The 13,904-nt window shown below is 32.9% G+C and overlaps 3 protein-coding genes across 3 annotated transcripts; 1 reads left to right on the forward strand and 2 right to left on the reverse strand.

Annotated features, from left to right (window-relative positions):
• Positions 1–1,664: 1,664 nt before the first annotated feature.
• Positions 1,665–2,848, reverse strand: LOC106351078. The gene is made up of 2 exons (XM_013790898.3): positions 2,092–2,848; positions 1,665–1,887 (listed from the first exon to the last, which is right to left on the reverse strand). The coding sequence occupies exons 1-2, from the start codon at positions 2,403–2,405 to the stop codon at positions 1,830–1,832; spliced, it is 372 nt and encodes a 123-aa protein (XP_013646352.1). The 5' UTR covers positions 2,406–2,848; the 3' UTR covers positions 1,665–1,829.
• Positions 2,849–6,170: 3,322 nt separating this feature from the next.
• Positions 6,171–7,602, reverse strand: LOC106346020 (organelle RRM domain-containing protein 2, mitochondrial-like). The gene is made up of 4 exons (XM_013785261.3): positions 7,273–7,602; positions 6,752–6,820; positions 6,569–6,675; positions 6,171–6,444 (listed from the first exon to the last, which is right to left on the reverse strand). The coding sequence occupies exons 1-4, from the start codon at positions 7,454–7,456 to the stop codon at positions 6,343–6,345; spliced, it is 462 nt and encodes a 153-aa protein (XP_013640715.1). The 5' UTR covers positions 7,457–7,602; the 3' UTR covers positions 6,171–6,342.
• A 712-nt stretch (positions 7,603–8,314) lies between these two features.
• On the forward strand, positions 8,315–10,030 carry LOC106346021 (WD repeat-containing protein 25). Its single transcript, XM_013785262.2, has 3 exons — positions 8,315–8,718; positions 8,791–8,937; positions 9,028–10,030. Exons 1-3 carry the CDS (start codon positions 8,394–8,396, stop codon positions 9,882–9,884), a joined length of 1,329 nt encoding a protein of 442 aa, XP_013640716.1. The 5' UTR covers positions 8,315–8,393; the 3' UTR covers positions 9,885–10,030.
• Positions 10,031–13,904: the final 3,874 nt, after the last annotated feature.

The following is a 13,904-nucleotide window of genomic DNA, read 5'->3' on the forward strand; positions in this document are numbered from 1 at the left end:
CAATGATTCAATTTTCAAATTTAAAGGAGTTAAAGATATTTCTTTCTTTCTAGTCTACAATTTTCACTTCAATTCTAAATAAACGGTAGGATTTGTCATTTGGACTGAAATTTTGACGTTAAACTTTATAATGCACTTTCTTGGATTACACAGAGTGGCTTATGCCAAGACAACCAAGAGATCACGTGCAGATTCTCCATGTTAATGTATTTGACCACTTTATCTATTGTTACGACATGGTGTGGGAGAGATCATTTGTACATACTATACTAATTATATATTGTTAGTTTAATCAAAATTATAATGTTTCTTTGCTTAGATTTGATGTTGGCGCGGAGGATAGAGTGGGCGCAACACAAGATCCGATAATTTTGATTGTATTTTCTATATATATCTAGATCCAAAACTCCTTTGTCTTTTAAATTTGAGAGGATGAGATGACTTTGATAACTTAGAGAGCAGATATTCCTCAAATTCAAAGTTTGCTTTGTTACATGGTCGTAGGATCATTAAGCAAGAGATGACTTCTCCACGTGCACGCTACAGCCCCATGTTCGCATGTCTCCATCTATATATATTTACATAGTCGTATACATATACGTAGATACATCCAAATTTGGATATTTATTGATTATAGAGAGAAAAGGTGATAGTCGTTCAAAAAAAGAGAGAAAAGGTGATACAGACTAAATGTGATTAAAGATGAAAAAAAACGCGTTAAGGCCTTCGTAGTGTACATATATTTTAGGATTTAAGAATCTGAGTTCGGTTAAGGACCTAAGGTACAAGTCTACGTGTGAATCATTACAAATTTACATAGTAGTTTTTGAGACAAAATCAACCAGATTGACGTCTAATGAAGCAACCGAGCACATACATATTCAGAATTCAGAAATAAGATTGGAGATTTAATGGGCCATGGCGATTGGTTTCGGCCCATAATCCGGCCACATGAAAATTCGTTGAACAGACTATTCGTCTGTGGTTATCATAATTGCGTCTGTAACTATCACAGAATTTGAACCTTCAAATATTCAAAGCCTAATACAAGTTTTGATGCTGAGTGTACATATATCATAATGAATAACTTATAAACAAGCTCAGAAAACTAATACAGTAATTATCATTAAACCTAGAACCTGTTAAAATTGATTATTGCTGGGGGGTCGTTCACCATATGGTTAGTTCTGTTGTCACTGTTTTTCAGAGAACGCCATCTTTGTTGGATATTTGGCTAGCACCAGTAGGAAACCTGACCATTAATTGGAGGCGAACTTAACTAATGTCATCTTGCTCGTCCGTTTCCGAGTGTTAGGTAGCGCTTTTGAGACAATAACATAGTTATGATAATACCGAAATGATAAAATGAGGTTTTTCTTTCCGAGAATTCTCCAATGTTTTGTCAAAACAGAATAATATGACAAAGACAAAGAGCTGGGAAAGTGTAGAAAGAAGAAATTGTCAAGTTTTGAAATTCGAACCATGTTTAGAAGCGATCTTTGGTATAATCTAATGTTTGTGTGAGCTTAAAATAGTGCCCAAGAGATAGAAACGATTGATGATGTCGTTGGGAAAAACTGGATTTCAACCACGTATTGAGCAATATTTTCACATAAAATTTTCTTTAGATACCCATTTTGGTTACTCTAACGTGCTCCGTAGGGTAAGCAGATAAACTTAACAAGCAAATTGATAGACAAACTTTTTTTGTGTCATCAACAAACTCTATTATTTGAGCTCGGCGAAACATATTTATTTATATATGTTTATATATCGGTGGCAGTTACTAATTAGTATCAAATATATATACATAGATAAACTACTAAAACTCAAAACATGAACGGGGTCGGTGAGAATGTCGGAATTACTGGTTCCAAATCATTACTCCTGCAAAACCGATAAAACAAAAACAAAGTAAACATGTCAAAACTATATAGGTGATGATTGTTTGTGGTTTTTTTATTTTAGTTTAGATTTTTATTACGAAACTATAAGTGAATTTTTAGATTTTTCGATAAATAGTTTTGTAAAACAATTCATAATAATTATTCCTAAATAACAAACCAAAAATTCAAGAATTGTGTGTTTTACCCCAAACCGTCACTGCGGAAACGAACATGACTACCACCGGATCGGGACGACGAGTCTCCGCCGCAGACTTCACTTTTCCGACGGACTTTCCGCTCTTCTTCCGATTTCTCAGTTATCGCCGGCTTGTGCTCGGAGATCACGCTGAGGGACGGTCTCCACTCTTGTCCCGGTTGGCCCGCAAGTCTGACGCGTTTCCGCCGCCTTCGCTGTTTCATTAGCGACTGCGTTTCGCCTGAAATGGAATCATCCACGGCGGAGTGGTGGAACTGCTGCGAACCAAAGCAAGGCACGACGAGCTCCAGTAAGAATTTCATGCCCTACACCACTCCTCACCTGAACTCTTTTCTACCTTTTTTTATTTTATTTGTAATTTAAATCTGAATCTAATCGTAAAAGTGTCTAATATTTTGGAATGATTAGAGATGTTTTTAAGAAAATGTTTGAGAAGGTTACTGGAGTGGTGTTCCTCTTCCGGAACAGATGCTATTTATAGGAGCAAGTCAGAAGTCGGGACTGGCTTGATTACGTGAACATGTATGTGATTTGTGGCATTATTACTAAAATGCCCTTACCACCTAATCTTTAAAATCAACTGGTTCCACACTGAAATCGAGGGGTGGTCTCATTGCCAAATAACATAATCGGATTCGGCGGCGTTATTATTGTTTACAAATGAACTTTTGAAATAAAAGATCCCATCACTCTTTTTTTTTTTTTGTAAAAGGGCTTGATACCATCAATCTTTATAAATATAAAATTTATACCAAATGTTTTCAAATGGGATTATTTATAGTGACCACCTCTACCACATGAGTATATAAAGTCGTCTCTCATACCATATGAGTTATGAAATCCATTGTTTTGTTGAAAAAAGATACGGTATCACATGGTGGCTTAAATCTTATAGTATATATACTGAATAAATATAAACCTAGCTATAATATGCTTGATCTAGTATTACATTACTAATTAAAATCATTCATATTCAATATCACTGTCATTTTTTCCTTCGGACATTTGTATTTTGTAATCTCAGTAAATATTTGATGGTATGATGATACGATCTATATACTGAAAAAATTGCATTGTGTAAATAATACTTGGCGATGAGAAAACCTTATATTGCAAGAACTTATAATGTTTAAACTCCTGTAGATAAGAACTACAATAAATGTATAGACCAGATTCATATCTCCTAGCCATATAGAACATGAAGGTCCAACGTAATATGTGTAATAAATTCATGAAACGAAAACAACTCCATTTAAACCCTAATTTAACGACAGAGGACGACATATCCAAAATGCTGCCACGTTTGAAGTAATCACACATGCGACGCAACAAAAGCAACGATTAATCATCTCCTGTTAATTTGCTTGTACTAATTAAAATAATACAAATATGCATGCTCTCATTTTCTTATTCATACGACGACTTTATAGTAACATATTATCATGAATATTGGAGTTTAACTTGTTAGTTATGTTGCTACTACCCGGACTCGATAGTCCAGTGGTATCTGCGCCTTGGGGAGGTCAGCTGTTCGATTCGCAGGGCGGGGAGACGTGCCCAGGACCCTAACCGGTACAGGCAAAGGCTGGCGCCGAGCCTAGGTGGTGGACTGGCCGAAGGTTGGCCAACACCTGGTTAAACAAAAAAAAAAAAAAAAAAAGTTATGTTGCTACTCGCTAGGTAATAGATACCTAGTAGGTATCACGTGCCAATGTAATTGTAAGATGTATTGATCGAACATTGACACGAATATATATGATCGTAACCCACACCATCGACTAACATAACAACCTTAAGAGGAAAGAACTTGATTACAAACGTTATCCGACTTGAAACAATCGCATTTAGTTTCTTGATACAGTTAAATTTGACTTGTGCTAATTCCTTAAACTTAATAGTCGGAAACAAAAGCCCTTCAGCACGTTGCGGTCGATATCCTCATTATAACTAATATTTGCGTCAAAGAATTAGACAATCAAACAATAAAACATATCATTATCACCATTATAAGCTAAGCAAACTCCAAAAATTCTAACTGATAAAAGAGGGAGAGAGTAATGGGTCTCGCTTGTAAAACAGAATTGGTTGCATGAGAAAGAGGGAACTGTCGTAACAAACATAATTGGGACAGCCGAGGAATGTCATAGTATGAATGGTATCTCTTTTGTTTTGTTTCCTCTTTTGTCTTTGTGACATTTATTGCATAAACTTATATAAGCCATTAGTATTCTGATATTTTTTTTGTTCGGTCCACATGTTATAGAAATGTTCGTATAGATTCTAGATAACTCCATGCTAAGATTTGAGAACTCAATGGTGTTTTGTTGTGGTCCAATGGTGACATTCCCATATGTTGAAATCATCATGATGGTTGCATAATGAAAGTGTTCAATCATCTCAAGATTCTCAACAGATTATGAGTTGGTGATTGGCTAGTGTACGGACCCATTGGGTTTCATGAAAATGTTCAATCAGACTGGGGTTCAAAATTTTTTGGTTCACAAACGAACATAAAAAAATATTTCAAATACATAATAAGTTAAGTGCAAAATTAATTTGTTAAAAGATATTATGGTACATATGATAGGTACATTATCAAAAATCAACATACCAAACCGGGTCTGAATTTTCCATGATCAAAAGAGCAATCAATCTCAGTATAAACCCGCTGATATAAATTCATCTATATTATTAAAAGAGAATTACCCATTTGAAAATGTTCTTACTTCATTAATTAAACTCTTTTTTTTTACTTGTCTTTTTCAGTTGCATTTATGAAATATCTTAAAACGAATAAAACTGCCTAATTTATTACTTGTCTTTTCAGTTACATTAATGAAATATGCTTAAATGAATTTAAACTTCCTATTTTATTGTTTGTCTTTTTCAGTTACCTTAATGAAATATCCTTAAATAAATTTGGACATAATGTCATTTAATCAACCAAAAAAATTCATGAGTTATCATTATGTGCATAATTTTAATAATGGAGATTTTTAAAAACGTGCATCATTAAAATGTTACCTAAAACATGCAGCACTAATATATAGCATGCATCAATAAAACTAGAATTTGACTCACACAATTGTACGGATATTATTTTCAGTTGATTAAATTTAAAAATAATTATTTATTCAAAAAATATTTAAGAATGGCTATGTTTTTAAAAATTATATGGTATTATTTGCTCATAACTCATTTGTCATTTGATAAATTGTTAGAAAGAAAATTTTAGCATAATATAACTCAGTTGTCATTTGCTAAATTTATGATTTTTGTTTATATTTTTTATTATTTAATTATAATATTTTCATTTTATATTTGAAAGATAAATGAATTTTCTTTCAAACAATATTTTGTAAATGTATTTTTAAAAAAAATAATCAATTAAAATTGTTATTATCATTGAATATCATTATTTTTGACATAATTTGAGTTTTCGTTTACATCAAAACTTATCATATTTTAGGATAATTTTAATTTAAAATGTAATTTTCATATTTTTCAAACAAATTCTAAAAATATTTTTTAAATATTTTGTTATAATTGTTAAAAAAATATTGAGTTGCATTTCAAATAAAAAAGTAAAGATATTAAAAATATTCTAATTAAAATATGTAAAATTTAATATAGTTTTAAGGAAATGGTCAAAATAAAAAAAATTACACATAAAATAATCATCATTTTTGTTAACTGGACGGATCATTATTTATATGATATCGCACACGAAAGAAAAATTTCTGTTTTTAAAATTATCTAATTAACTCTATACTCATTTTTTTAATATTTTTTATATTATATCACACATTCGTAAAAAAATAGATAGTTTAAGATGCAAAAAAAAATATTTACTTAATGAATATAATATGAACGAATATTACAAATACATCATTTAATAAAATAAATAATTAAAAACTGAAAATTCACATCCGCGATGGCGCGCAGGTCAGGGTCTAGTTATGTTTATGATTAGATCAATTCAAAGAATCTATCTACGAAGTTTTTCAGACATACACCATGTATGCTTAGATTGGCATCTCTTCCTCAGAGAGCTTATAAACTTAATATTTGTCTTGTAAATGATATTCTTTTGGTTATTACTCGAAAATATAATTTAAGTTTCTGAACTTCTCAAGGCACAAGACTACTAAGAGACAGTTCAATTTATAGTAGATAATAGAATGACGCACAACACTGATATAAAGATTCGTCCGCAAAGATTTCAGCACCAGTCTTGTTTCAATAGCGGTTACCATATGGAGAAGGAGGCATGTTGTTCTGAGGTCGGTATGGCTCTCTTGGTCTTGCATACTCTGCGAATATGACCCACCCGTCAAGAAACTGCAGGGAAACAAAGAGAAGAGAATTAGCCCCAGATGTTAGTATATATAAATAATAGATTTTGATTAGACATTTTGTATATGAGAAAATGGGTCATAGGATTAGAAGGAATATTAATAATTACCTTGCCATCCATTCCAGCGATGCCTTTGGCAGAATCTTCCAAGGTGGCATATCGAACAAATCCAAACCCTTTAGAATATCCTGAGACTCTGTCTGTGACAACCTTGGCTGTAATAAACCAATCTGACAGTTAGTTCTCTGTTCGACTAGTATCAACGTGGATAAATAAAGGAAGTTTAGTTACCATCAGCAACTTCTCCAAACTGAGCGAAAGCTGTCCTAAGACCTTCAGAAGTGGTGCGCTTACTAAGCCCTGAAAAAAAAAATAAGATGACAAAAAGATAATCCTTTAGATTTCAAAACATACTCAGCTTCATATATAAAGATAACATAAGGAAACGACACTTGAGGAAACTGAGACAGAGCATCAGAACAGAACATATACTCTAGTTCCACACAAAGATAGTAACCAGATTTGAAAATGAAAAAAACAAGACCTTTAAAAAGCTAGAAGCAGAACACGGAGACGAAACATCTGATACACATAGAATCATACAGCTAAGACACAGTGATCATTGATCAAGAAGGAACAGCAAAGGAAGCTCACTTTCCCTAATTCCAATTGAGAAACCATAAATGTGTCTTCCGACATATATAAAAAGAATTCACCTTTGTTCATGTAATCAATACAAATGATTTTAAGCATCAGTTAGCTACGAGCGAAGATAGAAATGAAAAATGAGAGATAGAAAGAGGGTTTTTTACCGGAGACGAAGAGATTGGTGGTGGGATCCGCCTGAGGACGAGCCGGAGTTTCGGAATTAGCCTGTGGAGAGAGGAATGAAAAGTTTGTAGCGTTCGAGCACAAGAGACGTCTCAATCCAACGGGAGCCGAAGCCATTTCCGTCGCCGCTCTCGCTATCGCAGGGAGTCTCATAGCCATCGCCATTGATTCAATTGACCGATCGGCGGATTGATCTCTTCTTCTGATTTAAGAAAGAAAAATAAAAAGGTTTCAACTTTGAGAGCTAAAACCCTAACGAAAGCCGATTGATTAAGATTCTGCGAACAAAGGGTTTATGCAGAGAGAGAGACGACCTAAAAAGACACACGCAAAATGACAATTATACCCCTGCAGCTGCCAGCACTTCAAAAATTACCATAGTAACTCCTCCAAATCACCGTAGCTGATAGGTAGTGAAATGTGCTCTTCTTTCTGTTGGAAGTAAATTACTTGAAATTTGGGACAAAAAGATGTTGACATAGATCAATGAACAACTTAACAACTGTAAATGCCTAAATTAATAATCTTTTGATTAGTGTTCCAAAAAAAAAAAAAAAAAAACTTCTGATTTATTTAAAAACTTAAATTTCCATTAGCTTATCTACTCGAAATTGTATCTTTACTGTTCAATTTGATTATATCTTGTAGGAAATTAATAAAATGAATCATTGTCTCCCTAACAAATGTAATTCTTTTTACAGTACATTTCTAGTTTTTGGCAGAAGAAGTAAAATAAATGTGTACATCAGAAGAAAAGGGAAACAAATGTCACCACAAAGAAAAATAGAGCTTTTGATTTGCACTCTTCTCCCATCTTCTTCAACTTCACAAATCAAAACTCCATATTCTTGCCTCCAAATCTTTCGCATACCAAACAATTTCATGGTAGATGAACATTTCAAGACGCATGTTTCTATTTTACAATAGAGAGTCTTGGCCCATATTTGATAATAGTTCCGATTTATAAATATGTTTTCGGCCATCTTATGGCCCAAAATAAAGCCCACTAATAGCTTCAGCTTCACCTTAGTTCTCCGCCAAAACCGAACACTACATTCCGATCTACAAACACCTCTCCTGTTGTCTAAATCAGAGTCCTCCGATGGATCTCTTACGCAACTCGTACGCCAATGACTCCGACGACGAACCTGAACCGGTTACCGATAACCGGTTAACATCTAAGACCGCCACACCGTCTCTTCCTTCAAAGCGCCCATATCCTGAACCGGAGGAGCAACATTACAAACCAGCTCGTAAACCAAATCCTCCGTACAGTTCTTACTCCGATCCTCAAACCAGCTCTTCAGCAATCCCAGGTCGGTACGTTTCCAAGAGAGAGCGATCCCTTCTAGCTTCTCTTTCAACTGCTCCGACTCAAAATCAAAGCTCCGATTCGATTCACAAACCCTCCGTTAGCTCTCCTACTGGTAACTTGCGATTACTCTCAACCCTCCGTTATCTTCTGCTAGTAAAGTATTAACCTTTCTTAAAATCTCAAGTTCTCGGGAGCATCTCTGATTCACAAGTGCCTCGTCATGTTCTATCGAAAGGATCTTCTTTTCGAACCGGTATGCCGAGTAGAATGTCGGTTTCGTTAACCGGTCATACAAAGGCTGTTACTTCTATTGATTGGTCAACAAGTCATGGTACGTTCTTGTCCCAAAGTTTCAAACTTTATGATTGATACAAGTTGTATCTCTTGCCTCATTCATTTGTTCGTTAGAGCTGTTTTGCAGTTCATCTTCTTGCTTCAGCGGGGCTAGATGGTGCTGTCTACGTGTGGAATGTGTGGAGCAGCGGTGAGAAGAAAGTACGTTCCTTTCTCCATCACAATGCCCCGGTCAAAGATGTGAAGTGGTCGAAGCAAGGACTGTCTCTGCTTTCTTGTGGATACGACTGCACTTCGAGTCTGTTTGATGTTGAGAGAGGGGTAGAGACGCAAGCTTTCAAGGAGGATCAGGTCGTTGGAGTTGTTAAGTTCCATCCAGACAATGCCAACCTGTTTCTTTCGGGAGGGCTCAAGGGCAGTCTTAGGTTATGGGACATTAGGAGTAACAAAGTTGTGCATGATTACGTCAAGGATCTTGGTCCGATTCTTGATGTTGAGTTTATGGCTGGTGGGAATCGGTTCATCTCCTCGAGCGATGTTTCAGGAAGGAATATAAGCGAGAATGCTGTTATAGTTTGGGATGTTTCGAGAGAGGTTCCTCTATCTAACCAGGTCTATGCAGAAGCATACACATGCCCTTGCATCAAACATCACCCAAAAGACTCAGTCTTCATCGCACAATCGCACGGGAACTACACAGCGATCTTCTCAGCAAACCCGCCTTTCAAGCTGAACAAATACAAGAGGTACGAAGGTCACTGGGTCGCAGGTTTCCCTATCAAATGCAACTTCAGCCCTGACGGAGAAACCTTGGTCTCTGGCTCATCTGATGGTTCCTTATACATGTACGGATATAAATCCACTGAGCTCATTAAGAAGCTCAAGGCTTATGAACATCCCTGCGTGGATGTTGCATACCACCCTGTACTGCCTAACGTGATCGCGTGTTGTAGCTGGGACGGACAGGTCTCTGTTTTTGAATAATCTCAGTGTGTCCACACAGTGGCTAGTACCAATCAAAAAAAGTTCATGGTAGTAGGAGTTGTGTTCTTATTGTGGATCTTGTGAGACTGTTACTCATTGATGTTGGAGGATGAATTACTTATAACGTGAGATATATTATATTACAACTTCTAATGTTAACCTTAGAAACACTTTGAAATTTAGAATTGAATAAAAACAAGATAAAAATCCCATGATAGCGTTTTTATCACAAAATAGTATGCATTTTCATCACAAAATAGTACTTAAAAATCAAAATGGTTAAATAAATTTCATTAAAGAGTTAAATAACAACTGTATCTCATCTTTATGGTGAATAAAAATAAATAGACATTTAAATAAACACTTATTGAACAAAAAATTTTGAATCATTTTTTTTTTGAAAATTCTTTTCAAAAGGAATTTTTATATTGTTTAATTTCAAAAAAAAATCCAAAAATTTGTTCTTTAATTTCTTTTAAATAAAAATTTACGAAAACATTCCAGAATATATATATATATGATATCTCACTAAATTTGAGTTTAAAAAAACCTTTTCAAAAGTGTATAATATTTTCTCAATTTGAATTTAGGGATACATTCATGAATAAATATAAGATCTTAAAATTGAAGGAATACTTTCACAAATTTTATATCTAAAATTTATAAAGATATTATACATATTTAAAAACATCTTCATAAATTTTTGATAGATGTTATATATTTAGTAGTATTTTTCAAAATATGCATATAAATTAAATTGAGGACGAGGACAAACGCATTTAGTAAGAACTTCTTAAATATACATATAAATTATATTCAAGAAGTCTATTTATACATTTTTGAAGATATTACTAAATTCAGGAAAAAAATTACGAATTCTAGAAAATATCATGCACATTCAAGAGGGTTTCTTAAATTCCTTTTTTTTTTTTGAAAAAGTCATTTTCCAAACCGCTAGAGTGTAGTCGTGTTCAAAGGTAGGTTCGGAAATCCGCTAAGCGCCATAGATTAGAAAAATACCATTTAAATGTGACATATGTGCGGTCAGGCGGTATAAATACCTAATTCTCACATAGAGGAACTGAGCTTACTTGTCGCCGAAAGGTCGCCGCCAAAAAATTAGTCGAATTTCCGAATTTGGAAAACCTTCAGATTGTAAAAGAAAAATAAGTTTTATAAAAAAAATGGAGAAAAAAATTAAAACAGATTTGAAAGAAAAATCGAAATTTTGATTTTATTATTTCGAGTTTTCAATTATTTTTATGTTTCATAGATAATTGATCAGTCTTATAAATGATAATACTATTGTCGTTTAATTCTTTACTAAAAAATATTTTAGTTTTTTTTTGTCACAAATTTCATTTAAATCAAGACCGCTAAACAAGGCCCATAAGGAGCAAGTATAAACGTGGATCTATTACACAATAGAGTTTTTGAAGGTACTTTTTGCCAAAGAATCAGCTTCGATGTTGTTTTTGCGAAAAATATGAAGAAAAAAAACTGATAGAAACGAATACAGAGGAGATTTTTTGGATGTCGTTGATGATTCTCAAATGCTCTTTTCTCTCAAATGCTCTTTTCTCTTTGTCTTGTTTCTGATGGTTCCTATGAGCGTGGAGTTGTCGTAATAAACCCTGAAGTTCGGAATCTCAAAAATTGCATGGTAGTAATCTTTGAGATTCTGAACTTCAGGGTCTACTCCGACAACTCCACGCTTGTAGAAGCCATCAACAACAACAATTATAGTAAAAGCTATTTAATAACTAATAAGATACTGTATGCATATGTTAACGAAATTTGTAATTCTGCTTTTAAATTATTTTATTTTATTATTAATTACTGAAAATATGACGTTAAAGCATTTTAGAATTATGATTAGTGATTAATCTACCTACATGGTTATGGTGTGGGTGCAAGTGCACCAAGTTACTTTCTTAAAAATGATTGTTTTATAAAGACAACTGCTTAAATATTGACAGTTTTAGCCAACATATGTATGTGCACCTAGGGGTGGGCAAAAAAACCGAACCGAACCGAATCAAACCGAACCAACCGAACCAAAACCGGTTAGTAAACTTTCATTTGTTTTAATTCTTATATTTTTTTGTGACTTTTTAAAGGTTTTTGTTTGAGTTTTATATTGAATTTAGTTCACATAGTTTATGTTTACATAATTTATGTTTTAAAACATAATTTTTCTTTTAAAAAATTAAACTAAGAATAACCTAATTAAACTGATCCAAAAAAAACAAATCTAACCGAACCAAATATAAACCGAACCGAACTGAACCAAACCAAATTAACTATGGTTTATTTCAGTTGGAAAAATACTAGAACCAAACTAACCAAACCGAACCGAGCTCAAACAAAACCGAGAAAATAACCGAAATGTCCACCCCTATGTGCACCCATTGAAATTGTTCTTAATATACCCAATTGATGATTTTGTCGTTATTTTTTATATTTACTGAAATGTGCCCCAATTGAAAATATGATCACACAAAATACACAATAGTGTCAACCAAACAATACATTCATTTACAAAAACAAAAAAAAAACAATACATTGAAATACTAGTAACAGTCGCATAATTTTAAAGGTTGATTATTTCTAGAAAAAATTGTTTTTTCAGGGAAAAAAACAGTCGTCGTATACAACACAACTGTTCTTTTTTTTTATACAACACAACTGTTCATGTATACAGAATCGAAGTACTGCATATTTATGCGGTAGACGTGCATAAAATCGTGAACCATTGGTTTTTGTCTGATGTTTAAAAAAAAAAAAATCAATTATATCATCTAAATATGATTAACTGCATTGTATAACCTTTTTAAAATTATAATTCAAACATCTAACCATATCAACAACAATATGGGTTAAGCTAAGTTAAAAAAAAAACAATATGGGTTCGGGTAGGTAATCAACTTCAGGTACATTTATGCCCTTTTTCAAAAAAAAAAAAAAACTTCAGGTATATTTTAAAATGTAAATAATGAAATATGTAAACTAAAAAGAAAAATAATTTATATAATAAATAATAGATACATAAATTATTATTTAAGTATATTTAGAAATTTAAGTCAATTGATATTGTAAAGTTAAAATAATAATTAAATATAATAAAATGACCTAAATGGTATGGTACAGAAAAAGTAGTATATAAAAAAATGAAATATACAATTATATAAAGGAAATAATATTTTCATCCAGTATATAATAAATATTTTGAAATATAATAAATAAAATATTATAGATGATTTGTCTGAATTTTTTGTTTAGTATATCGAAGTTCCTCATAAAAATTGTAAACACACAAAGGTAATGAAATGGTGAGATATATACCTTTTTCAGGGGGTAACAATTTAAGATAGTGGAATTCCAGCAAAAAGAAAAGAGAAGCCTCCTTATCTTTCACACCCAGTCACACATAAACCATATAATATATTATTGACAAAACACATACACCATAATTCAACAGAAAGAGGAAACAAATATCTTTAGGAAAAATCCAATTTAGAATACATATTCATTTGAAAAAGTTAAAAAAATTCTCCATATCATCACATTTTCGTCTTCTTCGTCTTCCTCTTTGTCTTTTTGATCGCACTAAGTAGACGACCAAACAATTCATATTCAAGACATCACTTGGTCCACAAACACAAACCCTTTAAAGCCTAAAGGTTTTCCATTACCAAAGTTTGTCTTCAAGCTTTAGTTGTATTGAATGAATCTAATTAGTATCTCATCTTCAATTGGCAAGGTGTCTACGAATAATTTAAATGCTCATACATTTTTACCATCCCACAAATTTTTGATACACTAATGTTAAAATGAGCGTCAATTTTTGAGATATTGAAAGGTTTGTTTGTCAAATGGTCTAAATTGTCAAAACAAAAACAATCTCTAACTTATATTCATATGGTCTTCGAAACAAGATTAATCTCATTGTCTAAGAATAAACACTCAACAGTTCCACCAAAAACTACTTGTGCATGACGTATACGCACATAATTAACT

The sequence above is a fragment of the Brassica napus genome, chromosome C3 (assembly GCF_020379485.1).
Source record: "Brassica napus cultivar Da-Ae chromosome C3, Da-Ae, whole genome shotgun sequence".
NCBI lineage: Eukaryota > Viridiplantae > Streptophyta > Magnoliopsida > Brassicales > Brassicaceae > Brassica > Brassica napus.